This window comes from Procambarus clarkii, chromosome 66 (genome assembly GCF_040958095.1).
Source record: "Procambarus clarkii isolate CNS0578487 chromosome 66, FALCON_Pclarkii_2.0, whole genome shotgun sequence".
In the NCBI taxonomy this organism is placed as follows: domain Eukaryota; kingdom Metazoa; phylum Arthropoda; class Malacostraca; order Decapoda; family Cambaridae; genus Procambarus; species Procambarus clarkii.
In genome coordinates this window covers 28,098,885-28,124,188 of record NC_091215.1, presented here as the reverse complement: position 1 = coordinate 28,124,188, position 25,304 = coordinate 28,098,885, and the positions used below count along the sequence as shown (strand labels likewise).

Here is a 25,304-nt window from a genome sequence, read left to right as displayed (position 1 = left end):
AATAATGAAGAAATATGGTATATTTATTCACTATAATGTTGGTGCTTAATGCAGAACACGAGAAAACATATATTTACTATAAAATAATATACTTCCATTATGAAATAAGTAAATATGTGGCCTCATAGGAAGTCAACGGTCCAGGTGTCAATGTTGTGGAGCGACTTATCCAAGATATATTGTTGTCTGGAAAGTGTTTGTTGGCATATCAACCTTCTGTACACAGTGATCCAGTCGTCGCACTTCACTCCTTAAATGATCGCAAATTTAGTTTATTATATTAACAAGTAGAATACGTATTTCTAATAATATCTAACATAACTAGCCAGAAAATATTAAAGACTTATTGAAAAATACATGTCTGGAAGTTAAATCGACTTCATAGAACAATAGTGTTGGTCTATACTAATCGTTATTCGTTAGTAGGCGTTCGCTACTTAAAACATTTACTGTACTGATGTAAAATCTCCCATATGTCTCTTCGCACATGGAACACCGAACCTTACACACTCTCTGATATATTGTTTAATTAATAGAGATTCACTAATAAAGCTTATAATTGTATATGTTATCAAAAAGGCATAGATAAAGTCGTTCTTACGTTTTAGTCACAGAGATTAGATATTAGTAAAGTTCATTTTATTCAGGAAAGTACATAAATAGTCGATTTACAAACATAATATTGGATTTATAGATAGAGCTAGTACATACAATACCTAAAGCCACTAGTACGCATAGCGTTTCGGGCATATTATTGAGAGAGGAAAGATATTTACGTGTATATTTAAACAATTTTTTTTTTTTTACCGACGCTCTCCCTATTGATGAGAACTACAACCTAATGAAGATAAATGTTAATTTTATGTAGATACTGTAATAAACGAAAGTTTTTAATGTCATCAGAGAAGCAGAAATATAGGCAAATTTTAAATCCCTTGTCATAAATATAACTGAAGTGAAAGCAAAGATATATGCATTTTGATAGTTACAAAGACAGCTCTTTAACACGGGTGGAACACGAACAAGGGGAACTTAGTACCCAAATGATCCACAGAGATATTAGAAAGAATTTTTTCAGTGTCAGAGTAGTTAACAAATGGAATGTATTAAGCAGTGATGTGGTGGAGGCTGACTCCATACACAATTTCAAATGTAGATGTGATAGAGCCCAATAGGCTCAGGAACCTGTACACCTGTTGATTGACGGTTGAGAGTCGGGACCAAAGAACCAAAGCTCAACCCCTGCAAGCACAAATTAGGTGAGTACAACTAGGTGAATACAGCTGAGGGGCGGGACCAAACAGCTGAAGCTCAATTCCCTACGCATAACTAGGCGAGTCCATAGGAATTACCGTTTGTCCTGGCGCCATCTATGTTTTGACAGCAGTACTTCTAATGTTCCCACGTTATGTGTTGATCGCTATACGGGTGTTATGGTCAGTTGCTCTTCTATATATGTTTATGGACAACGCAGGTGATTTGAGGCAATTTGCGGCTAGAATGAAATAGTATCCACGCGGTGAGTGATGGAGGAGGATATATACTGCTGTGTACTCGACCAGCGGGTGAGAGGTAAGTTATATCGAACAATTATGGGGAATAGATGGGTTATTTTAAGCGTAGAATGTCAGGTAACCGGTAACTACACAGATGGGGTAGTGTTTTTTTAAGTCTTTATTTACTAAAGTGGAACATTACATTCAGACTTTAGCTGAACAAGTCTACTGGTGGGGGAAGTAGACGGGTTTTATGAAAGTATTTTACCTAAATATTTGTATTTGGTTAACTAGTTCAGCCGTTACCAGGGAGGGTGTTCCTTTAATCTAATCTAAAAATTCTAGCCGGACAAAGTGATTAAATAAATTGAATAGAACGAAGTGGTTTGCCAGGGTGCTTAACATTTAGTTTAGTTCACTTACTATGCAGCCCATGCTTAAAGAATGCAAGTTTATCATATTGAATTTACCGTAGTTTTACTGCATTTAGTATACCGTTTTTACCCTATTTAATTATGTCGGGTAAAGGCCGGTCGTGGAAAGTTCCTAATATAGCAAGTTTTAAAGGAAAAGTTTGAGTTAACTTTAACGCTTAAGTTAGTGACCAATTAGCTTAGTCTATTGTGAGGAAAGTTACTAGAATCTAACATTGAAAGTGCCATTTCTCCACTCTTTTTGAGAAACGTGACTAGATACATGAATCGCATAGTTTTATTACTAAATGTTCATGGATTAGGTTGCATAGTCGAGGAAATGGCGATAAGGTTTGTGATTTTGTGTACCTTGACTTCAGCAGAGATTTTGAAAGTGGCGCAAAATTGATAGGGGCTCGGATCATTGGGAATGCTGACTGAAGTTGATTAGGTCATGGCTATACCAAAGAAAATTAGTATAACTGGGGTTAAGTGTTGTAAGTAGTGCCTAAAAGCTCTCCTTGGACCTCGGTTATTCGCAAGATTATGGTTTAGACTGCAATAGTTGCAGAATTGGCAAATAAAAAAAATACCGATGCCCTATAGTTTTGAAATGGTTAAGACTACCAGATGCAGTTTAATGCTGACAAATGTAAGGTTTGGGGGCTAGGTAAACATGAGATAGATGTAGATTGTTAAGAGTATTAAATTTTTTGCAGGTGGTAAATTCTCCCCGAGCTGGCACTGCTCTCCAGCCTGGGATGTTGATTGGTTAGTCTTCAACTGCCTCTCGACATGGTAGTGAGGTCCTGAGCTGACATGCAGTGAGGAACGTGGAAAGGTTCCTGAATTGGCACATGGTATGCCTCCCTTTCAAACCAGCAGCTGGCACAAATGTTGCAGCTAACGTCAGAATAGTGGATGAAGCCCACACTAAAATGTAAGTGGTACAGTAAATGGACACCCCCCCCCCTCCCTTTTGACACTGAACAGTTGGGAGGAAAGGGGGGGGGGGGGAGAAAGTGTGGCTTTTAGTTCTATTGCTACAGAATCCTTTGCCATAAGCCAGTGGTACAGGTATGAACAATATAACATTGCTATGCAAATAACTTTTTAGTAATATTTACTGTTCACATGACAGGTTGTGGAAGGTCCTGGCAACAAAGAGCTGCAGGAAAATACTTGCAGATCTACAGTAAGTAGTGTTGTGTACATTGGAATTAGAGGGTAGAAGTTAATTGCTAAAAACCTATTAAATATTAGGGTATGGAAGTCTAGGCTTAGGCTAGTGGGTACCATATCTGCAAGTTTAGTCCTTTCAAGAATGTATTGAATAGAATGGTGTGTTAAAATTGTGAAAATTCTAATGTGGGCATTAGATCTTAAACAGCATAGTTGAGGGTGTTTTATTAATAATTTTAATGAAATATAAATCTTGTTTAGTTTAAAGGTTAATCTGAATAGATTTGCATAAAAGTAAAAAAATAGTAATAACTTAAACAATATAGCATTGGCTAAAGATAAATGTAAATTGCCATTGAAGTGCGGTTGTGGATAGTTTCTCGAATGACATTTACTGAAACTTGGCAAATTGATGCCATATATATTTATATTGCTAAATTAGATCTTTACTACTGCTACTAGAATATGTAGGAAAGGTAAATTCCTTAAAGAAATTTTTTCCATCTGAATTTGTAAAGTACTGAATGCTAATTTGAAAAGTAAAGCAAGATTGGCATTAAATCTGAAATTAATTTGTTGAAATATTTTTCAGGTGAAAGTGATTATGATGCATGGACTGGCTTGGAGTGAGGCTCCTTTACTCTGCAAAAGGAAATCTACAAAAGTGGGCAAGTTTGAATTTGATGTTTTAGCTATATCAATGACCTAATCTTAATTTTCTTGTCTAGTCTATTTATAGGTGTGTAACCATGTCCTACTGTTACAACCCACAGGGGATGATGCAGTTTGTACTGATCCTACCCCATTTCATAAAAGGGGACCAGGCAGTCCTGCAGATTTCCCTGGCTTGGCTTTTTCAGAGCTTTGCTCTACTACCCATCTAATAGATGGACTAGATTTGCATAGGTTTAGGGACCCTTAACAATGGTTACATTGTTAATTCTCACAGGGCTTGTTTGCTGAATGGGTGGATGCATCTAAATCTTTAGTGCCTGGCATGCATTTTACAGTGCTTTCAGTAAAGCATATGTACAATGTGTTGATGGCACTAAAGGGGTGGATGTAATGCACCCATTCAGGGAACAAGCTCTGCACTATAATTCAAGGAAGGGATTGGCCTTGCTGAGCCTATCTTGAAAGATAGGCTGTTAGGATTTTTTGGCTTATTATTAGGCATTGGTGATAATAAAAGTAGTGTCCCTGTTTAATGTTTATTTTTCTTTTACAGGTGATTGTCTCTGGAGTTTTCTTTGCCTTCTGGATCTTCTGTTCATCTAGGAGCATCTGTCCCACAACCTGAAACAGTAATAAATGTTAGATGTATTATGAATACTATATGTGAAACTTATTAAATAAAACAATTTTAATGAAACTACTTTATATACCTTATCCTGAAATTATGCTGGAAATTGTTTACTATTGATGCAATGTTTAAACATCTGAAATTATTTTTACTTTGAAAATAAATACTTGGTAAAATTTACACCTATTTGTAACTTGTTACATAGGTGCATGCAAAATATGTAAAAGTGGACTACCTATTCAATTTACATAAACTAACAAATATTGCAAATTAGTCTGAAATATTAAAGTGGAAGAAACTTTAGTCAATATTTTAGTTTTCATATTAAAGTAAATTTAAAGCTATGCAACACCTAAGCTTTGTACAAATTATAATTAAATTAACTAAAGATCATTGTTAAATTTACAAAACATTAGAAAAGTGACACTGAAGCATCTATACAACATGGTTTTCACAAAGTCTTTGGCAGACAAATCATTTAAGAGCTTTGATTAAATTTAAGTTGCCAAACTTTGGATATTCTGAAATATTTTACCTAGATTAAAACCATCATTGTTTGAAAGGGCAAAACAGATTACTGTCAATTAGTTTGACCTAACATCTGCAAGGTCCTGAACTCTTGTGCTGTGTGGCGATTTGAAAATTAAACCCTTGCTCGTGTATCATTCCGAAAATCAAAGTTTTAAAAAATATATAACGTGCAGAAAAACTGATGTAGAGTGGTTTGCCCTGCCATCAAAAAATATCTGCAAGAGAAAAGTTTGACACTAAAGGGCCTGCTTCTCGACAATGCTCCTGCTCATCCTCCAGACTTGGAGGATGCATTGTTGGGGCCACTTTTTTTTTTTTTTTTAGGGATATTCCTGCATGGGCCCTAAGTTTCTGGCTAATGAACCAATGACATGAAGGAGGAGTTTTCAACCTACCTTGTGTTAGGTGTGCAGGGGTCAATAGGCTGAACATAATGTCAGGAGCAAAGGGGGGCATTTGCCTCTTCAAACACAATTGTGACCATCTTCATCTCTTCGAACTATCCTAAATGCTCTCTTCACCTGTCTGACCAAATTGGGTGTCCAGACCACCTTTGAATCTGAAATTGTAAAATTAATAGTGATTTCAGAATATTCAGTCCATTTATACTAACAAAATTATATACAGTATACTGTAATTGAAATTTTACAGAATGATAAAGGCAATTTAGTAACTTTGTTAAAATGCACATGGGGGAAATACATGAAAATAGGTTAATATGGTTTGTAAGGTTGATGGGAAATGTTTATTACTTTTATGATTTAAAAGATGTATAGCCCTGACACTCCATCCTGGGTGCATTCCACCAGGTAATGACCACAGCAAAAGTTTTCCACGAAGCTCTATTGTCACACAAACTTTTCACATTTTCAAACTTGATTCATCTTTTTCCCCCTCGTTCCAGGGATTTTCTTTAAAAGGTCTTCATGCAAATGCCTTGGTTTCTCACAAATGATGGCCTCTGAAATGCTATCACCTGCTAACTCTTTGTTGTGTATCCAAATTAATAAAAACTTTTCAACATCCTCAAGTGTTTGTGTTCTTTGTTTCGGGATTGTTGATATGCCTTTTGCCACTTTAACGCTCATAATGTCCTTTTTCTTAGCAAGTATAGTGCATATTGTTGACAGATTTGTTGTACTGCCTAGCTAGTTCAACAACCTGTGCACCGTTTTGACGTTTATGAATGCTCTCTTGTTTTTCCTCTATGGTCATTCTCACATATGTTTTCTTGGCTTGAACCTTACCACTGGCTTTCTTGGGACTCATGGCAAGATATATAATAACAAATTTTATGTTCAAATAGCCAAAAATCCCAAAACAAATGTAATGCTTTACAAAGAATTCAGGCGCGATACTTACTAGGCAGGAGACGCTGGTAAACTGAGGCGCGATCACCATGCCACCACGCACTAGGTCAGCCAATACGTATATCAACAAACTCCTTTCCCGAGGCAAAGTTTGTAACCCGATTCAAATTTTTCGAAGAAATTAGGCTCGTAACCCGAAAAGTTCATAAATATTCATTCGTAAGCCGAGGTGTCACTATATATAACTAAAAAATTAAACTCAGGATTACTTTCAACCCCCACCCCTTTTGCTCTACTCCATCGCCACCTACCTTCACCCCCCTCTATGATGTACTCTTCCATAGACACCTACCTTTGCCCCCCTCCTCCCCTCTACTCCTCCATCATCACCTACCTTCACACCCCCTCCCTTCTCCTCCATCGTCACCTTCCTTTCACCCTCCTCTATGATGTACTCGTCCATAGACACCTACGTTCACTGCATATAATGCTCCCCTCTACTCCTCCATCGTCACCTACTTTCACCCCCCCCTCCGCTCTACTCCTCCAGGGTCGCAGACAATGTCACGAGCGTGAGAACTACGAGTTCTGTAACCACTCTCACACTCCTATTCTCTCACCAGTGAGGGGGAGGAAATGAAGGAAGAAAGGTGGGGGAGAGAGAATAGGGAGGAGGGCCTAGATACATTTCTTCCATATAGATAGGTAGACTGAGGGAGAGCTGCTTGCCAAGAGCCCTATCAGACAGGCTTCCTATTCCTCAACCCTCCCTAATATGCCACATCCTGGTCAGGACAACTTGCTCGATTGTTATTCTTGGTGTGACTCGAGAACTGACCTCGAGGCGGGGCATGGGCATGGATTATCTCCCTGGGGCACGCACCTCCCTGCCCCAGCTCTCTCTCTCTCTCTCACATAATCTATCAAGGGTCTAACATGAGGTCATTGTGCCTACCAGAAGTGTATATGTCCAAGGCTGGCCACCTGTCTGGACCATTCAAATGTATAAACACGTAATTAGTCTATTAAAATTATATATAATGCTACAATTATAAATTAATTTGTTCATGGCCATTCGTTTATCAGTATTTTAATATGAGGTATATATACGCATGTATGTATACGTTGACGTACACATATATGATTATGTGTATGGAATGATTATGATTATGTGTAATCATATATGATTATATCTAATGGAATGCATTAGTAAGTGATGTGGTGGAGGCTGACTCCATACACAGGTTCAAGTGTAGATATGATAGAGCCCAATAGGCTCAGAAACCTGTACACCTGTTGATTGACGGTTGAGAGGTGGAACTAAAGAGCCAGAGCTCAACCCCAGCAAGCACAATTAGGCGAGTATATGAACGAATGCACATGTACACTTTCAAATGAATTAAGATACCTTGAGATACACAATGACTTAGTTTAAATAGTTTAAACACATTACGGTACTGATTTTGACATGCTGATGTCTGGAAGGGAAAGGGGGTGTGGGGGGTTATTGTCTGAGGTGGAGGATCAGAGGAGGGGGTCAGTGGAAGGATGGTGGCTGGAGGGATGCCATTGTTCTAATGGTTATGAAAACAATTATTGATGGCAGGAATTCAGTGGGTGTGTACTTCACCCGCACCATCACCATACTGTGCCCTGCTACAAACCCCCCCCCCACTCCACCCATGCTGTGCGGGGCGTATTACACATTATGGGATAACCGACTGTCTGTCCATTCCTGTCTGCTCGTTATGCTGCCCTTCCTTTTGAAAATTGTCTGCTTTATCGGCTTCCTTCAAGACCACACGTTAGCCTCTTATCACGCCCTCTTACCACTCTCAGGGAGCCGGCTCTTCTATACAATAGTTACCACTCAGTCCCCAAGGTGAAAGAGTGTCTGGGCATATGACTTGTTACGTGTACTTATTTGCGATTCGTTTGGGCTGTCACGTGTGGTGATTAGTGCTGGGTAAGGCTAGGCCAGGTCAGGTCAGACTAGGCCAGGTCAGACTAGGCCAGGTCAGACTAGGCTAGGCCAGGTCAGACTAGGCTAGGCCAGGTCAGGTCTGGTCAGGTCTGGCTAGGCCAGGTCAGGCCAGGTCAGGTCTGGCTAGGCCAGGTCAGGTCAGGCCAGGCCAGGCTAGGCAGGGTGAGAGAAGTAAAGCGGCAGGTACTTACGTTTCCGAGAAAGTAGCGGCGGTAGTATATTGTTGATTTAGATTCGACGACATCCTGAAGCTAGTAGGTGGCGGCCTCATCGCTCTCGAACTTCTTGTTGTTGTAGGGGATACGAGGCACACCCAATATCCCCCTTACATTGATCACATCGCACACTAATATTTTTACTATTTCGGACACCAGATTTGTCTGTTTCGTATATGTATAATTGTTCAATATTAAAACCACAATAGAATGCTCTAAGTACTTTCGTATATTAATACATCTTCAGAAGGAATGGTTCGCTCTGAAGATGTATTAATATAAGAAAGTACTAAAGGAAATTCCTGTTTCAATTCTTCCTCCGTGGTCTGACACTCTTATTATATATTGTATATACTGAATTATATATACTATGCTTATATAATATATACTGAAATATTGTTACATTTAACGCATGAAACAAAGTATATATCTGTATTTTTAATACAGATATAAAATATAAAACATTAATATTTATCAACGTATCTCTGTGAATTACATAATTTATCAGTATTGTACAGCCTGTGATCTCCACCTGGCTGGCCACTGATACCTAAGTAGCTTTCATGTGTCCGGACACCGGCGATAGGATTATATTATTTAACTTTAAAGAGAGAGCTATTTCTTGAAATGTTGTCACATTAACGTCTACATCTTCCTTCCTTCTGACATATAGATTTTAAGGTTAATTAGCATATATGGAAATAAATTACACAATTTATAGGCTGGTGTGAAGGGCTTCACACTCTTAGAGCAAGCCATCAAGAAACTGTACAGTATCAAATGCATATATCTTCGCTTTCACTTCAGTTATATTTATGACAAGTATTTAAAGTGTAGCTTATATTTCTGCCTTTCTGTTGACATAGAAAACTTTCGTTTATTACATTATCTAGATAAAATTAGTATTGATCTTCAAAAGGTTGTAGTTGTAACTTCCATTATAAACAACATTATTATTGCAAACAGTAGGAGTTTCAAAGTCTCATTTGTATGGATACCTTCTCATATAGGTGTTGTCCAGCATGATGACACAAACAAGGCAGCTAAAACTGAATGTGATAAGCCTGAAGTTGAGTGGGATATGGGCATTCCAATCTCTTCTGTCAAAGCCGCAATATTTTAGGAAATTAGGGAAGACAGAAGAGCAGTCACTGACACACAAAAGCCAGAAAGCAAGAGTATAAAGAGCTATGACATGTTTATGTGCCTCTGTAACCTTTTCCACTACCGCCCACAAGATGATATATGGGGTGCATAATTAATGAACTAAACTAGGTAAACATGTTTAGAATCGAGAATTATATGAACGGACAGCATAAAACTTCCACTAGTGTCACAATGACAGTGTGACATTGTAATTGCCAGAATTAGGCTAGGATATCGATATGTATCGCAGGTGGCTGCAGGTACTGATTAGCCCCCAATGGTGAATATTCCAATTGTAAACTACGTGAACAAGAGCTGGGACATACTCACTAACACTATATCTGTGATTGCCCTGTTATAAGTGACTTCAGACCAAATGGTATAAGGTACTTTGAACTCTGTAATTACTTCATACACTTAGGAATATTGGAAGATATTCTTATGCTGTACCCGGATTTTGCTAACGGAGGCTAATAGATCAGCCTTATATTTTATGTTCTCACCTGATTGTTACCTTGAGGTAGGCCCGTAAGTGGTAGTCCTCTTGAACCATTAACAGTATCAATAGATGATACTGGAGATCTGTGGAGGTGCGACTGGACCCTGCGTGACGGGAGATGTATCCCTTGTTTCTTGTGATTGATTGATGAGGATTAAGCCACCCAAAAGGTAGCACGGGCATGAATAGCCCGTAAGTGGTGTTCTTGTTAGTCACAGTTGATTTTTTTTTTTTTATTGAGGCTGGTATTTTATCCCCTGATTCCATGTATAACTAACCATCCTGTGAGATGGGAATATTTAATGAACTTATAGCTAGTTTTTTATATACACTGTGTAATCTTTCATATAGAATAGGGTAGCAGCACATTACTGTGTATACCTAAGCTTGTTAATAATAACAAAAAAAAAAGTTAGTTTCTATCGATAGGAAGAGCAATGGTTCAAAAATCCTTCTTTAAAATATGAATATCTTTCCTATCTCACTAAGATCTAATCTCTGTGATTAAAGTGCAAAATTGACTTTGTCACTGCCTTTTTGATAACGTATACAATCATAAGCTTATTTGTGAATCTCTATTAAACAGTAAATCAGAGAGCGTATAAGGTTCCGTGTTCCATGTCCGAAGAAACAGGGAGATTTTACATAAATACAGTACATGATAGTTTAAGTAGCGAACGCATACCAACAAATAACGATTAGTATCTATAACAAAAATATTGTTCTATGGAGTTGATTTAACTTCCAACCATGTATTTTTAAATAATCTTTAACGTTTTCTGGCTAGTTATGTTAGATTTGATTAAAAATACGCATTCTACTTGTTATTATCGTTAGATTTGATTAAAAATACGCATTCTACTTGTTAACATCATAAATTAAATTTGCGATAATTTGAGCAGAGAAGTTCGACGACTGGATCACTGTGTACAGAAGGTTGATATACCAGCAAACACTTTCCAGAGAGCAATATATCTTGGATAAGTCTCTCCACGATATTGTTGCTTGGACCATCGACTTCCTTTGATATTACATATTTACATCTTATTTTGTTATGAAATGATATTTTTTCAGAGTAAAATTATGTTTTCTCATTTTCTGCATCCAGCATCCACATTATAGTGAGTAAACATACCATATTACTTCATTGCTTACGTAATGCTAGGAAGGTTTGAGTAGCTTTGGGTCTTTAGTGGACAGAATCTCCAATAGATGGGGCGAGAGTCGCCCCATCTCTCTCGACCGGGCGGGACTCTAAACTTAAATTAAAATTGCTATATCATTGGTCTCCAACATGATATATTTCCTTTGATGCACTCACAATAACGATTATAGCTCTGTCTTTCTGGAGGCATGTAATATTTTAGGCTTTATTAGCGTATCTTTGTTAATTACGCAACATATTGGCAAGTGCATAGGCGTCTGCACTCCATGACCGAAAAGCTACTGAACGCCACTATAAAAACATATATATCTTCACTTGAGCTTTAAATATGTCTAATGTAATGTATTTAAAATAAAGCTTATATTTCTATCCTTAAGACGTGTAAAACATTTGTGTTTATTAACGAATTTACGTAAAATAAACATTCTTCTCAGAGAGTTGCTCTGTCGCTCAGTCTATGCGGGGGTCGGAGCTCGGCGATTATTAAAATACATTAATCTTCATTAGAACTTTAATTATGTCTATGATAAAGTGTTTAAAATGAGCCTTATATTCCTATCTTTCTTGAGGCTCAATTTGTAAGGTAGTCTTGAAAAGATCGCTTTGTAAGGTCCCACACAGGAAGAGATTCAGCTAGCCTCAAAGAGTGTCCATCAGTCAGGAAGAGATTCAGCTAGCCTCAAAGAGTGTCCATCAGTCAGGAAGAGATTCAGCTAGCCTCAAAGAGTGTCCATCAGTCAGGAAGAGATTCAGCTAGCCTCAAAGAGTGTCCATCAGTCAGGAAGAGATTCAGCTAGCCTCAAAGAGTGTCCATCAGTCAGGAAGAGATTCAGGTATTCTTGAAAATATCAATGAACAACACCATCATGGAAGCCGCTAACACTTCATCTATGCTACTTGTATCAGATACATCGTCACTGAACGCAGAAAACGATTCATCTATGTATCATCTATATAAATTCGAGATGGCAAGGGTGGGGCTCAGAGCTACACCTGGATACGCTCGCTGTATCATTCTCATAGGTGCTGTATCACTGGCATCCGACCGTTGTGTTAAGCCCTTATTGCGCCTAGCTTCACCAATGTTATGACCCTTATGTTCTTCAAACAATAGGGCCTGAATTTCACCGACTGAGCGCAGTCTTTCAACACCGTGTGGGACAGGTGTTTGAGAGCCAGAGGCACGTGTGCTACAAATGGTTGCTCACGCAGTACTAACCCAGCCACCTTGTCTTTCATATTCATTATAGCAAAAGGTTCGTTCAGTGTTTGTTGGGTAGGCTGCTCCATTATGACAATCTTTCTTTGTTTCAAATGTGTTCCATTTGTTTTGTATTTGTCACTTACGTGGGCCTCGTAGCCTGGTGGATAGCGCGCAGGACTCGTAATTCTGTGGCGCGGGTTCGATTCCCGCACGAGGCAGAAACAAATGGGCAAAGTTTCTTTAACCCTGAATGCCCCTGTTACCTAGCAGTAAATAGGTACCTGGGAGTTAAGTCAGCTGTCACGGGCTGCTTCCTGGGGGTGGAGGTCTGGTCGAGGACTGGGCCGCGGGGACACTAAAGCCCTGAAATCATCTCAAGATACGTCTCAATAATGGAGCAGCCTACCCGACAAACACTGAACGAACCTTTATGGCATTTGTCCATTTTTCAAATTGTTTCAAGTTTTTATTTTTAGTTTTTTTTTTTATTTAAGAAACATGGAGCAGCTTACCTGTAGACAACCGAACGAACCTTTTTGACATTTGTACTGGTTTTCAAAATTCTTCATTTTTTTTATTATTTACGTTTTTTGTATGTAAGAAACATGGAGCAGCCTACCTGCCGACCACCGAACGAACCTTTTGCTATAAGACAAATGAAAAATAAATATTGAACACATTTGAAGAAAGGAAAATGTCATAATGGTTTATTCAGTGTATGTAAGGTAGGCTTCTCCATTATTGAGACGTAAATGACAAATACAAAACAAATGGAACACATTTGAAACAAAGAAAGATTGTTATAATGGAGCAGCCTACCTGCCGAACACCGAACGAACCTTTGACATTTGTTGTACATCAGACATTTCATTTCTTTTTTCCTACAAAAACGTCAATGCTTTGCAACATCTCAGCAGTCACCCTTTTATATCCCAGCATCATTAGCATCTTTAAACAAGAACAACATAATTTATGTGCATCGTCGGAGGCGTCTAAGAATGTGCAAGAAGCAGCGCGACCCCACCGTGTGGTGTTGACGTTACTCAAACCAGCGTTCGTCATACGGGACGATTTGACGCCGATCGGGCCGTTAGTTACCCAAAATGTTCGTCTTTTGGGGCGATCGTTATGCGAGGTACCACTGTATATATATATATAATATATATATATATAATATATATATATATATATATAAGCTGTAATTCTGACCCCCACAATCACAGCTCTATTACTACACCAGGTAATCACATTCATGGTTTCAAATGAAGGTATGAGAAAGCACAAATGGGTCGAGTTATGCCAGACTTTGTATATACAGAAAGGTGACATAGAAAGAATAATATAGTACCATTAAACTGGTATACTATTGTCAAGAGATTGGAAGCTCATTATCATAGGCTGTAGCCAAAAACAAGCTATCCACCCAGTTACTGTATTGGCTAGTTCCAATGATGCTTAATTAGCCTGATTGGATTGGCTCCTAGAAACAGCAGTGCATCACAGTGTAGAACAAAACCACTGAAATCTATAAAAAAAGTTTGTAATAAATACTGAATATGAGCACAGCTCTACTCGTGTAACCTCAATAGTTTTGTACACACTCAGGATGGATCAAAAGAATTAAATGTCTCAATATTAGAAAAACTAAAACACAATGTACATGGTCGCAACCTACAAGATATTTAAGAGATTTTGAAAATGCAAGACAATTATGGAGGTGGAAGATTAACACCCAGGCAAGCCAAAGAGCTATAGCTTAAATGCTAATATCTATCATATCATTATTAGTAATTTACTTTTAATAAAAGCTCTACATAAATTCACACATCATTCTCAGGGATGAACAAAAATATTGTAAAAAAGTTTGTTTTATTTACCTTCAGGTTTTCCAGACAGCATATTAATGCACTGCAGTAAAATTAATTTAACAATTATAATTTATTAAATACAGTCCATGAAAGTTAAATTTCATTTAAACTTCTGATATTACCATGGAAAAGAATAAGTTAATGGGCCTCATTTTCCTCCATGCTCATGTTAAGAAGTTACACGCCAGCAACAGCAGGAGACACACGACACAATCAATGTATCTTTGCAAGTGTTTCATCTAATATACAAAGAAAATGTAAAATGAAAAATGCACAGTTTACTTGAAGAAAAAATATATATAATGCCCCTGTATCCCATATTACATTAGTTGGCACAATTGAGTAATTAGGGGCAAGACACTGCCCTACTTCCAAGATGAATGAGATTATATATTGAAAAAAAAAAATGCCCTGTAGCATCACAGACATGTAATCATTACATTCCTTCCATTAACGAGCATTTTAGTATATTTTCATATACGATAAAAAGCTGACACAATGCACCCAAACAGCTCAGAAGAGCAGAGCAATTTCCTAAAGAAATTAATTACAAAGGAAAACCCTGAAAGAGAGCATTTCATACTTGTATGAAACACCATTGCACTTGGCGCTAAAACAATAAACTGTAATCCCTTTACGGAAAAGACTAGATTTGTTTTACCAGGCACAGTCATCAGTATTTACACAGCCTGTCTCAATGGCATGGCCAACTACTTAATATCGGCCACAAAGAAACTTTAATTTTATACCTGTTTTAATTATTTACCAATTCCTCATTCAATTGCATACTTTTACGTATCAAATTATATACAATACCATAAATAAAGAATGATTAAAACCTTACAAGCCTTCAACAGGAAGAATTCTGAATGTTAATAAATTGCTCAATCAGCATAGAGCAAAATTATGTATAAAAATTGCCATTGATGCTCCTCCCCAATATAGATTCTTGCCCACATAAAAGTCGTCACTGTACACACGATAACCAATAACATTCATAAGACACAATGTTGCACAGCATGCACATTAGTGAGCAAAGCAAGTACAATAAAACTATTTTTTTATATTAAGTTACTATATAGCATGAAATGCTTTTGATATGTATAAGCATGGCCGTAGTACCTATCTGATATGTATAAAAAATGTTCACATGACATTAAAACACTGTGACCAGTATGGGCCAACAATCTAAATGGATCAACAATAACATGCCAATCACGTTCTGTAGCCTCAGAAACCTCATACAAATTTAAGCGATCCATTTAGATCTCATACGAAACAATAATGTCATTGACTGACTGAAAACATGACATGTCATTTCTTAAACTATTTCAGTTTTAACCCCCAAAAAATATCTAAATTTAAAATTTGGTTTTCTCATCTGTTTTTGGAGGCGTGAGCATTCCAACCGATAAACCTGACGACTCCGGACTATTACGAGAAGAAGAAGATCGGATCTGGCTCAACCTGATCTGTGCTCGTTCCTATGGCAAAGAAAATTTATTTATTATTATTTTCCAATATATATATACAGATCAACTATTTTGCCCAAAAATGTCCTACACAGGTAAAATATCACCCAATTTTACCAGTATTAAAATCAATCTTTAGATGGGAATTACATTTAATTATAAACCTACAAACAAAGTACAGTACTCACCAAAATATCGAGGTCGGCAGAATGTGTTTGGATATTGTGAATATCGTCTTGTGCCACTTGACTAAATGACTTAAGCTGTACTGGCCCCATCTCGTGTACTGTGATTGCAAATGCTGCCATCCAGTCATAGCATTCTTGGATATCTTCTGACGAGTAGCCCGAGACCTGAGTTGCCAACTGAGGGGATATCATGTAGCACATAGCTGTTGCTGCGATCATACTCGAGGTGAACCCCAGACTAGACATATCAAGAGTACACAAATCGAGCAATCTGGCAACCTGAAAGAATTTAAACACCAACGTAAACAACAATTTTATTTTCAATATTAAAGTACCTGTATAGAAATAGATCAACTAGATAGGTTATGATTGTAGCCTATCAACATATATTTCTAGACTAGCATATCTAAAGATAGGGCAAATGTGGTGTTTAACAATACTGAGCACTCTACACAGTGCTGTAATGAACAGTGTACTGTATGAGAACAGCACAATGTGTTCCAGTATAATGAATACAAAACCATGAATTTAGGCATTACATTGGAGTACACAGGTTATTCAGGATGTCGAATAAATTAACGAGTAAAGAAAAGAGGTACCCATTTTGTTTGTATCAGAAATACAATGTATATTATATTTATATTGTCACAGGTATCCCAGGACCTGTGGCATCTCAAGTGGTGTAATGGTGAGGGTGGGTGGTGAGGGAAAGAAAGAGCGAGAGACAGAAAGAGAGACAGACAGAGAGAGAGGGAGAGAGAGAGCATAAGTGTGGTTGAGGGTGATGGGTGACAGTTGTGGTCTGGTTGTGTGGGTGATGGATGACTGCTGTGGTCTGGTTGTGTAAGTGATGGGTGACTGTTGTGGTCTGGTTGTGTGGGTGATGGATGACTGCTGTGGTCTGGTTGTGTGGGTGTTGGATGACTGCTGTGGTCTGGTTGTGTAAGTGATGGGTGACTGTTGTGGTCTGGTTGTGTGGGTGATGGATGACTGCTGTGGTCTGGTTGTGTGGGTGATGGATGACTGCTGCAGTCATTGGTTGTGTGGGTGGTGGATGACTGCTGCAGTCTGGTTGTGTGGGTGGTGGATGACTGCTGCAGTGTGGCAGTGTGGGTACAGGTAAACAGTGATGAGTGGCAGGAACTGTAATGTGCACAAGAAATATTAGGATTACAGAGTACACATCAGTACTGTCATCCTGCATGTGGTAAGGATAATGAGCAAGATTATATAATACGAGCACAGTATAAAATGTACCAGGGAAGGAGGGGGGATAAAACAAGTTGAAAGCACTTCAGAACTTCTGCAAGTTCCCATACCGTAGGGAGCCGGTCGGCCGAGCGGACAGCACGCTGGACTTGTGATCCTGTGGTCCCGGGTTCAATCCCGGGCGCCGGCGAGAAACAATGGGCAGTTTCTTTCACCCTATGCCCCTGTTACCTAGCAGTAAAATAGGTACCTGGGTGTTAGTCAGCTGTCACGGGCTGCTTCCTGGGGGTGGAGGCCTGGTTGAGGACCGGGCCGCGGGGACACTAAAGCCCCGAAATCATCTCAAGATAACCGTGATGTCCAACCTACCTGAACAAACTTGAGGGGAGAGTATCGAGGGAAGACAAAGCTGTGCTCGTCAGTGCCCGCCTCACTGTTCCCAGATTCTCTATGGGCATGCTCTTGTGCCAGTTGTAGATACGTATTTAACCAACAGTTTGATGTGATAGGGGAGAGATCCCAGTTAAGTTTCTGCAATTTGATACAATAAAACTTTAAACTTTATGTCAAGAATGCATTACAAATTATAATACAATTTATTATCACTCATTTTCAATTTACATGCACTGTACTGGAAAGACAAGACACGAGGGAAATTAGCCAAGATATTGGAAACAAAGCCATGATAATAAAATGTCATTAAAATAGAAATAAAGCTGTTTCTTAAGATCAGAAATTTAGTGATTTTTGCACTTCAAGAAATAAGCTAGATAGGGTTATTTTTTTTTTGCAAACATGTTCACTTGAGAATTGTCTATTATATTAAAGATTGAAACCAAAATTTTGTAAAGTGAAATTAAATTAGTCCACAGAGCATGGGAACTGCACTTTGGAGGCACTTCTGGTTACAATGAATTGAGGTTCATCCCATATAGTATGTTAAATCGAGATTGTACAGTATTTTGATCACACAAGGGTGGCAGGGAGGCGATGGTTCAGGAATTCATATTATTTAAGCAAACAGGAGGCTGGAGAAAAAAACTGAGTAATGTCTTATTCAAATTGACGAACAGGGAGCCGGTCGGCCGAGCGGACAGCACGCTAGACACGTGATCCTGTGGTCCCGGGATCGATCCTGGGCGCCGGCGAGAAACAATGGACAGAGTTTCTTTCACCCTATGCCTCTGTTACCTAGCAGTAAAATAGGTACCTGGGAGTTAGTCAGCTGTCACGGGCTGCTTCCTGGGGGTGGAGGCCTGGTCGAAGACCGGGCCGCGGGGACACTTAAAGCCCCGAAATCATCTCAAGATAACCTCAAGATTCCTAGGCCTTCCATTGCAACATTTTCCGTATTTATTTTTGTGCCACGTTTTATAAGTGTGGACAATAGAACATACTCGAACACATTGTTACCAAAATCCCATGAAGCAGAATCTTTAATTTAAAGCAAAACTTCAACCTATTTCCTTGTTAATCTGAAAAATCAAGGCATGTCCAGTCATAATTATTGGCTCAAACCTAGGTCAATTTGAGCAAGACACCACTGTATAACAATTATTAGCCCATAGTAAAAAAAAATGAACATACCTTTAAAATGACTAGCTCCTTCTCCAAGATTTCATTATCCATGCAAGCACCGTCAGTCACATAAGCAAATTCAGATAGCTTTGGTGGGTATATTTCTTCTATTTTTGCCGCTATGAATAAACATGTTATACCTAGAAAATAAAAAACAAACATGCATAAATTTCTGGACAAAATATCTCCATACAGTAACCCACTGACTGCACTGTGTGCACAACCTACACTGCTCAGGAAGGGACATTAGTAATCTGGCATTCACTGAGCAGTATGGTTAATCTTTATATACAAAATTCCCTTCAAAACACCAGAAATCCCCAAAAAATTAAATTCTAAAAAGTATCTTTATAAAATTATACTCTCTGATAAAATGGTTTAAAATTGTGCTTGGGGAGCATACCAAGTTTTGAAGATTACAATCTGATATATGAAGGCAATTGCCAGATTTGTTTCCCCATGTACTCTATATATTTATAAAAAAAATTGATAACTGAAACTTTAAAATGCATTTGTATTCTCAAAACCAAAACAGTTTTAATAAACATTTAAAACTTAGTTTATAAATCTGCCGAATAAAAAAGTTATTTTATACTTACGGATAAATCAACCATACTAACCTATGAGCTGGAGTTGTTGTTTGGGAACATCTTTTGTTGCGCTGAGGTAGCGGTCAATGAAGTCGGTGGCAAGGTAATATGTCTCACGATGTAGCCTATATACTTCACATACCTGGTCAACACGGTACTAAACATTATATCAAACCCCAAGCAAAATGGTTACTATAATAAAGCTAAAATATTATTATTAATATTATTAACTATTCATTGATACAACCTTCAAGCTGCTACTTGTATACTTCAGCAAGCAAGATCTATGCAATCCACCCACTATACTGTACCATAATATTCTGTTAATTATGTACAGTACTGGTATTATCTTCCATATGATCAATCGTCTTTCAAGCAACAAAACTTCTTCCAAAGGTTTACTCACACGACCTTCTGTGCTTTATGTGCCCCGCAGTCCTATCACCACATGTACTCTTAATCTTAACCCTTTGTGGATGTTAGACAACATATAAAGTAAAATCATTAGTCATTTGTGGGGCACAAGATATCTGTTTCTACTAAACTTGTATCACATTGCACACACAAATTCTTAACACATTAGCCAATCATGTTGACCCTGATAATCCAACTGAATGATACCATTCCAGCACTCAATTTGCATCTGTCTCCAAGTGCTATATAGTAATACAGGGTTGCAATTATGATACTCACTTTGAAAACTTAACTTTTACTGTCTGAAAATTAATTTTCCAACAGTAATCTCAGTAGCTCCCTAGTGCAAGATCTTGCTTACCTCTAGTTAGGACCTGCCACACCATCACTATCACACCATTCTAGTGTTAACAAAAATAGAGAATACTTAATCCAGCCAAAAAAAAAAAAAGAAAATAGTGAAAGAATTCCAGGCAAAACCCAGCAATCTATGCCCTGGCTAAATACTGTACATAACCACCCAATAAATCACTACTTCCAGGTGGTGGTTATGATCTAAACCCAAACATTACATTTCTCACAAAAACCTAGACTTAAGTGAAAATCACAATCAAGCCGTGGTCAGAGAATGAAAAAGCACCTTTCACCAGAATCCTCAGCTCGGAGAAGAATCACTACAAAAAAAAAGTTTGCCAAGTATTATTCTTGCTCTAAAACTCCCTTTTCCCTCAATGAGGATCTTTCATTATGCAATTGATCTCTAGGATTAAATTTGTCAAGTATCAGAAATTGTGGTCTTTCCAAAAGGCATCCTAACCAAGTACAGTATATCTAATGAGTACTAAATAATTCCAAAAATATTCAGCTACAAATATTTCTGAAATTGAGCTTGTAAATACACAATGGTTACAGCAACACACAATGGTTAAAGTACAGAGCAATACTAAAGTCCAGTGGCTCAAAATATATGGTTTCACTCCTACAAACTACCAGACCAGGGAGAAGGTTACCTCTGTCAGCCAGTCTAAAAGAATAGCCCTCATTCTTGCTTGTAGAGAAGGATGTTGATTGAGGTAGTCTGGGCATCGAGGGTAAAGGCGATCTTTTCGGCACATGAGTGCCCACACCTCGCCTTGGTCAGCCCAACTGAGCTTTGGCAGTGGCAGCTTCCTAGTCGACTGTGGGGTCGAGATGCAAGTCAGGCCCCTAAACCTGAAGAAAATAAACATTAGTCCACTCTAAGCTTATCTACATTGTAATTATGTGAATGGTACAAAAAAAATTAAGAAAGGCTGGTATTTTAATTTCATAATTCATGACATCCCCAGTTAAGAAACAAATTCTGACGCTAATATTTAAGCCTGCATACTTGTTCCAGGTGTCCGGAACCGGGTTGTCAGGGGTGATCGACCGCTCCCTCTCCACGTTGAGACTTGATGTCACGTCGCCAAGTGGCTGAGGCTGTTCACAAGTAAATCAACATAACTAAGGGGCTTAAACTGGCGGAACACAGTCAGCACAGATTAAAAAAACTTCTGGAGAAAATATTTAAATACAATACAAGTAGAAATTAATTTACAAAGGATTTAAAGTACAGTACTGTACAGCAATAATATCATCTCTGGAAAAAAATAAAAAACATTATGTAATCTGTCACAGACACACAAACTCCAAGGAAACACGCCCTGTCTGCAGTAAAGGACACAGCACATCCATTAATCATGCATTACTTGAATGTTGTGTGTTTTCACCTAATTGTGCTTGTAGGGGTTGAGCTTTGGATCTCTGGTTCCGCCTCTTAACCGTCAATCAACTGGTGTACATATTCCTGAGCCTACTGGCTCAATGATAACTACATTTGAAACTGTGTATGGAGTCTGCTTCCACCACATCACTTCCTAGTGCATTCCATTTGTTAACTACTCTGTGTATGACAGAAGGCAATCAAAGCAAAAATGGAAAAAATAATGAAATTGTGGTATAGAGGACAATGTAAAATAAAAGATGAATAAGGTTCTAAAAAAATAATAATAATAATTTGGCATTTAGCACTCATTCTATCGCACTCTTGCACTCACTCATACCTTCACACACTTGCAATTAATGTCTCTCAATTTCTCTCTCTCTCTCTCTCCCCCCCGTACTCTCTCGTGCGCGCTCTTGCACGCTCGTACTCTCTTGTGCACACTCTTGCACGCTCGTACTCTCTCGTGCACGCTCGTACTCTCTCGTGCACGCTCGTACTCCCTCGTGCACGCCCTTGCGTGCTCGTACTCCCTCGTGCACGCCCTTGCGCGCTCGTACACTCTCGTGCACGCCCTTGCGCGCTCGTACTCCCTCGTGCACGCCCTTGCGCGCTCGTACTCCCTCGTGCACGCCCTTGCGCGCTCGTACTCCCTCGTGCACGCCCTTGCGCGCTCGTACTCCCTCGTGCACGCCCTTGCGCGCTCGTACACCCTCGTGCGCGCTCTTGCGCGCTCGTACTCCCTCGTGCGCGCTCTTGCGCGCTCGTACTCCCTCGTGCGCGCTCGTACTCCCTCGTGCGCGCTCGTACTCCCTCGTGCGCGCTCTTGCGCGCTCGTACTCCCTCGTGCGCGCTCTTGCGCGCTCGTACTCCCTCGTGCGCGCTCGTACTCCCTCGTGCGCGCTCTTGCACGCTCGTACTCCCTCGTGCGCGCTCTTGCGCGCTCGTACTCCCTCTTGCGCGCTCGTACTCCCTCGTGCACGCTCTTGCGCGCTCGTACTCCCTCGTGCACGCTCTTGCGCGCTCGTACTCCCTCGTGCACGCTCTTGCGCGCTCGTACTCCCTCGTGCACGCTCTTGCGCGCTCGTACTCCCTCGTGCACGCTCTTGCGCGCTCGTACTCCCTCGTGCACGCTCTTGCGCGCTCGTACTCCCTCGTGCACGCTCTTGCGCGCTCGTACTCCCTCGTGCACGCTCTTGCGCGCTCGTACTCCCTCGTGCACGCTCTTGCGCGCTCGTACTCCCTCGTGCACGCTCTTGCGCGCTCGTACTCCCTCGTGCACGCTCTTGCGCGCTCGTACTCCCTCGTGCACGCTCTTGCGCGCTCGTACTCCCTCGTGCACGCTCTTGCGCGCTCGTACTCCCTCGTGCACGCTCTTGCGCGCTCGTACTCCCTCGTGCACGCTCTTGCGCGCTCGTACTCCCTCGTGCACGCTCTTGCGCGCTCGTACTCCCTCGTGCACGCTCTTGCGCGCTCGTACTCCCTCGTGCACGCTCTTGCGCGCTCGTACTCCCTCGTGCACGCTCTTGCGCGCTCGTACTCCCTCGTGCACGCTCTTGCGCGCTCGTACTCCCTCGTGCACGCTCGTACTCCCTCGTGCACGCTCTTGCGCGCTCGTACTCCCTCGTGCACGCTCTTGCGCGCTCGTACTCCCTCGTGCACGCTCTTGCGCGCTCGTACTCCCTCGTGCACGCTCTTGCGCGCTCGTACTCCCTCGTGCACGCTCTTGCGCGCTCGTACTCCCTCGTGCACGCTCTTGCGCGCTCGTACTCCCTCGTGCACGCTCTTGCGCGCTCGTACTCCCTCGTGCACGCTCTTGCGCGCTCGTACTCCCTCGTGCACGCTCTTGCGCGCTCGTACTCCCTCTTGCGCGCTCGTACTCGCTCGTGCACGCTCGTACTCGCTCGTGCACGCTCGTACTCGCTCGTGCACGCTCGTACTCGCTCGTGCACGCTCGTACTCGCTCGTGCACGCTCGTGCTCGCTCGTTCTCGCTCGTGCACGCTCGTGCTCGCTCGTGCACGCTCGTGCACGCTCGTACTCGCTCGTGCACGCTCGTGCACGCTCATACTCCCTCGTGCACGCTCTTGCACGCTCGTACTCCCTCGTGCACGCTCTTGCACGCTCATACTCCCTCGTGCACGCCCGTACTCCCTCGTGCACGCTCTTGCACGCCCGTACTCCCTCGTGCACGCTCTTGCACGCCCGTACTCCCTCGTGCACGCCCGTACTCCCTCGTGCACGCCCGTACTCCCTCGTGCACGCTCTTGCACGCTCGTCCACGCTCTTGCACGCTCGTACTCCCTCGTGCACGCTCGTACTCCTTCGTGCACGCTCGTATTCCCTCGTGCACGCTCGTACTCCCTCGTGCACGCTCGTACTCCCTCGTGCACGCTCTTGCACGCTCGAACTCCCTCGTGCACGCTCTTGCACGCTCGTACTCCCTCGTGCACGCTCATACTCCCTCTTGCACGCTCTTGCACTTGTACTCTCCCCGCACTCTCTCTCGTGCACTCCCGCACTCTCTCGTGCACTCCCGCACTCTCTCTCGTGCACTCCCGCACTCTCTCTCGTGCACTCCCGCACTCTCTCGTGCACTCCCGCACTCTCTCTCGTGCACTCCCGCACTCTCTCTCGTGCACTCCCGCACTCTCTCTCGTGCACTCCCGCACTCTCTCTCGTGCACTCCCGCACTCTCTCTCGTGCACTCCCGCACTCACTCTCGTGCACTCCCGCACTCACTCTCGTGCACTCCCGCACTCTCTCTCGTGCACTCCCGCACTCTCTCTCGTGCACTCCCGCACTCTCTCTCGTGCACTCCCGCACTCTCTCTCGTGCACTCCCGCACTCTCTCTCGTGCACTCCCGCACTCTCTCTCGTGCACTCCCGCACTCTCTCTCGTGCACTCCCGCACTCTCTCTCGTGCACTCCCGCACTCTCTCTCGTGCACTCCCGCACTCTCTCTCGTGCACTCCCGCACTCTCTCTCGTGCACTCCCGCACTCTCTCTCGTGCACTCCCGCACTCTCTCTCGTGCACTCCCGCACTCTCTCTCGTGCACTCCCGCACTCTCTCTCGTGCACTCCCGCACTCTCTCTCGTGCACTCCCGCACTCTCTCTCGTGCACTCCCGCACTCTCTCTCGTGCACTCCCGCACTCTCTCTCGTGCACTCCCGCACTCTCTCTCGTGCACTCCCGCACTCTCTCTCGTGCACTCCCGCACTCTCTCTCGTGCACTCCCGCACTCTCTCTCGTGCACTCCCGCACTCTCTCTCGTGCACTCCCGCACTCTCTCTCGTGCACTCCCGCACTCTCTCTCGTGCACTCCCGCACTCTCTCTCGTGCACTCCCGCACTCTCTCTCGTGCACTCCCGCACTCTCTCTCGTGCACTCCCGCACTCTCTCTCGTGCACTCCCGCACTCTCTCTCGTGCACTCCCGCACTCTCTCTCGTGCACTCCCGCACTCTCTCTCGTGCACTCCCGCACTCTCTCTCGTGCACTCCCGCACTCTCTCTCGTGCACTCCCGCACTCTCTCTCGTGCACTCCCGCACTCTCTCTCGTGCACTCCCGCACTCTCTCTCGTGCACTCCCGCACTCTCTCTCGTGCACTCCCGCACTCTCTCTCGTGCACTCCCGCACTCTCTCTCGTGCACTCCCGCACTCTCTCTCGTGCACTCCCGCACTCTCTCTCGTGCACTCCCGCACTCTCTCTCGTGCACTCCCGCACTCTCTCGTGCACTCCCGCACTCTCTCTCGTGCACTCCCGCACTCTCTCTCGTGCACTCCCGCACTC

General features: G+C 41.8%; 1 protein-coding gene and 2 long non-coding RNA genes across 9 annotated transcripts in view; 1 reads left to right on the top strand and 2 right to left on the bottom strand.

Moving 5' to 3' along the window:
- The first annotated feature begins 805 nt into the window (after positions 1-805).
- On the top strand, positions 806-4,463 carry LOC138355172 (uncharacterized). Of its 3 annotated transcripts, none has more exons than XR_011223900.1 (5): positions 806-1,572; positions 2,629-2,849; positions 3,051-3,104; positions 3,684-3,759; positions 4,320-4,463. It is a non-coding gene; the product is annotated as an uncharacterized lncRNA (long non-coding RNA). The 3 variants fall into 3 exon arrangements; XR_011223899.1 differs by having other exon boundaries at positions 808-1,572; positions 3,684-3,755; XR_011223901.1 differs by lacking the exon at positions 806-1,572 and adding an exon at positions 1,641-2,260 and having other exon boundaries at positions 3,684-3,755.
- LOC138355171 (uncharacterized) lies at positions 4,289-10,098 on the bottom strand. 2 transcript variants are annotated; one of them, XR_011223898.1, is made up of 4 exons: positions 10,084-10,098; positions 8,411-8,599; positions 5,321-5,484; positions 4,289-4,387 (listed from the first exon to the last, which is right to left on the bottom strand). It is a non-coding gene; the product is annotated as an uncharacterized lncRNA (long non-coding RNA). The 2 variants fall into 2 exon arrangements; XR_011223897.1 differs by lacking the exon at positions 10,084-10,098 and having other exon boundaries at positions 8,411-8,736.
- A 4,202-nt stretch (positions 10,099-14,300) lies between these two features.
- CycE (cyclin E) overlaps positions 14,301-25,304 on the bottom strand; it is a 132,186-nt gene continuing 121,182 nt past the window's right edge. For all 4 annotated transcript variants that reach the window (XM_069309975.1, XM_069309976.1, XM_045760234.2 and 1 more), the window contains 7 exons: positions 21,137-21,228; positions 20,778-20,979; positions 19,384-19,495; positions 18,773-18,903; positions 17,555-17,716; positions 15,977-16,255; positions 14,301-15,800 (listed from right to left, as the gene is read on the bottom strand). In XM_069309975.1, the coding sequence (XP_069166076.1) occupies positions 15,678-15,800; positions 15,977-16,255; positions 17,555-17,716; positions 18,773-18,903; positions 19,384-19,495; positions 20,778-20,979; positions 21,137-21,228 (1,101 nt within the window). In that variant the 3' untranslated portion in view covers positions 14,301-15,677. The remainder of the gene's footprint in view (positions 15,801-15,976; positions 16,256-17,554; positions 17,717-18,772; positions 18,904-19,383; positions 19,496-20,777; positions 20,980-21,136; positions 21,229-25,304) is intronic.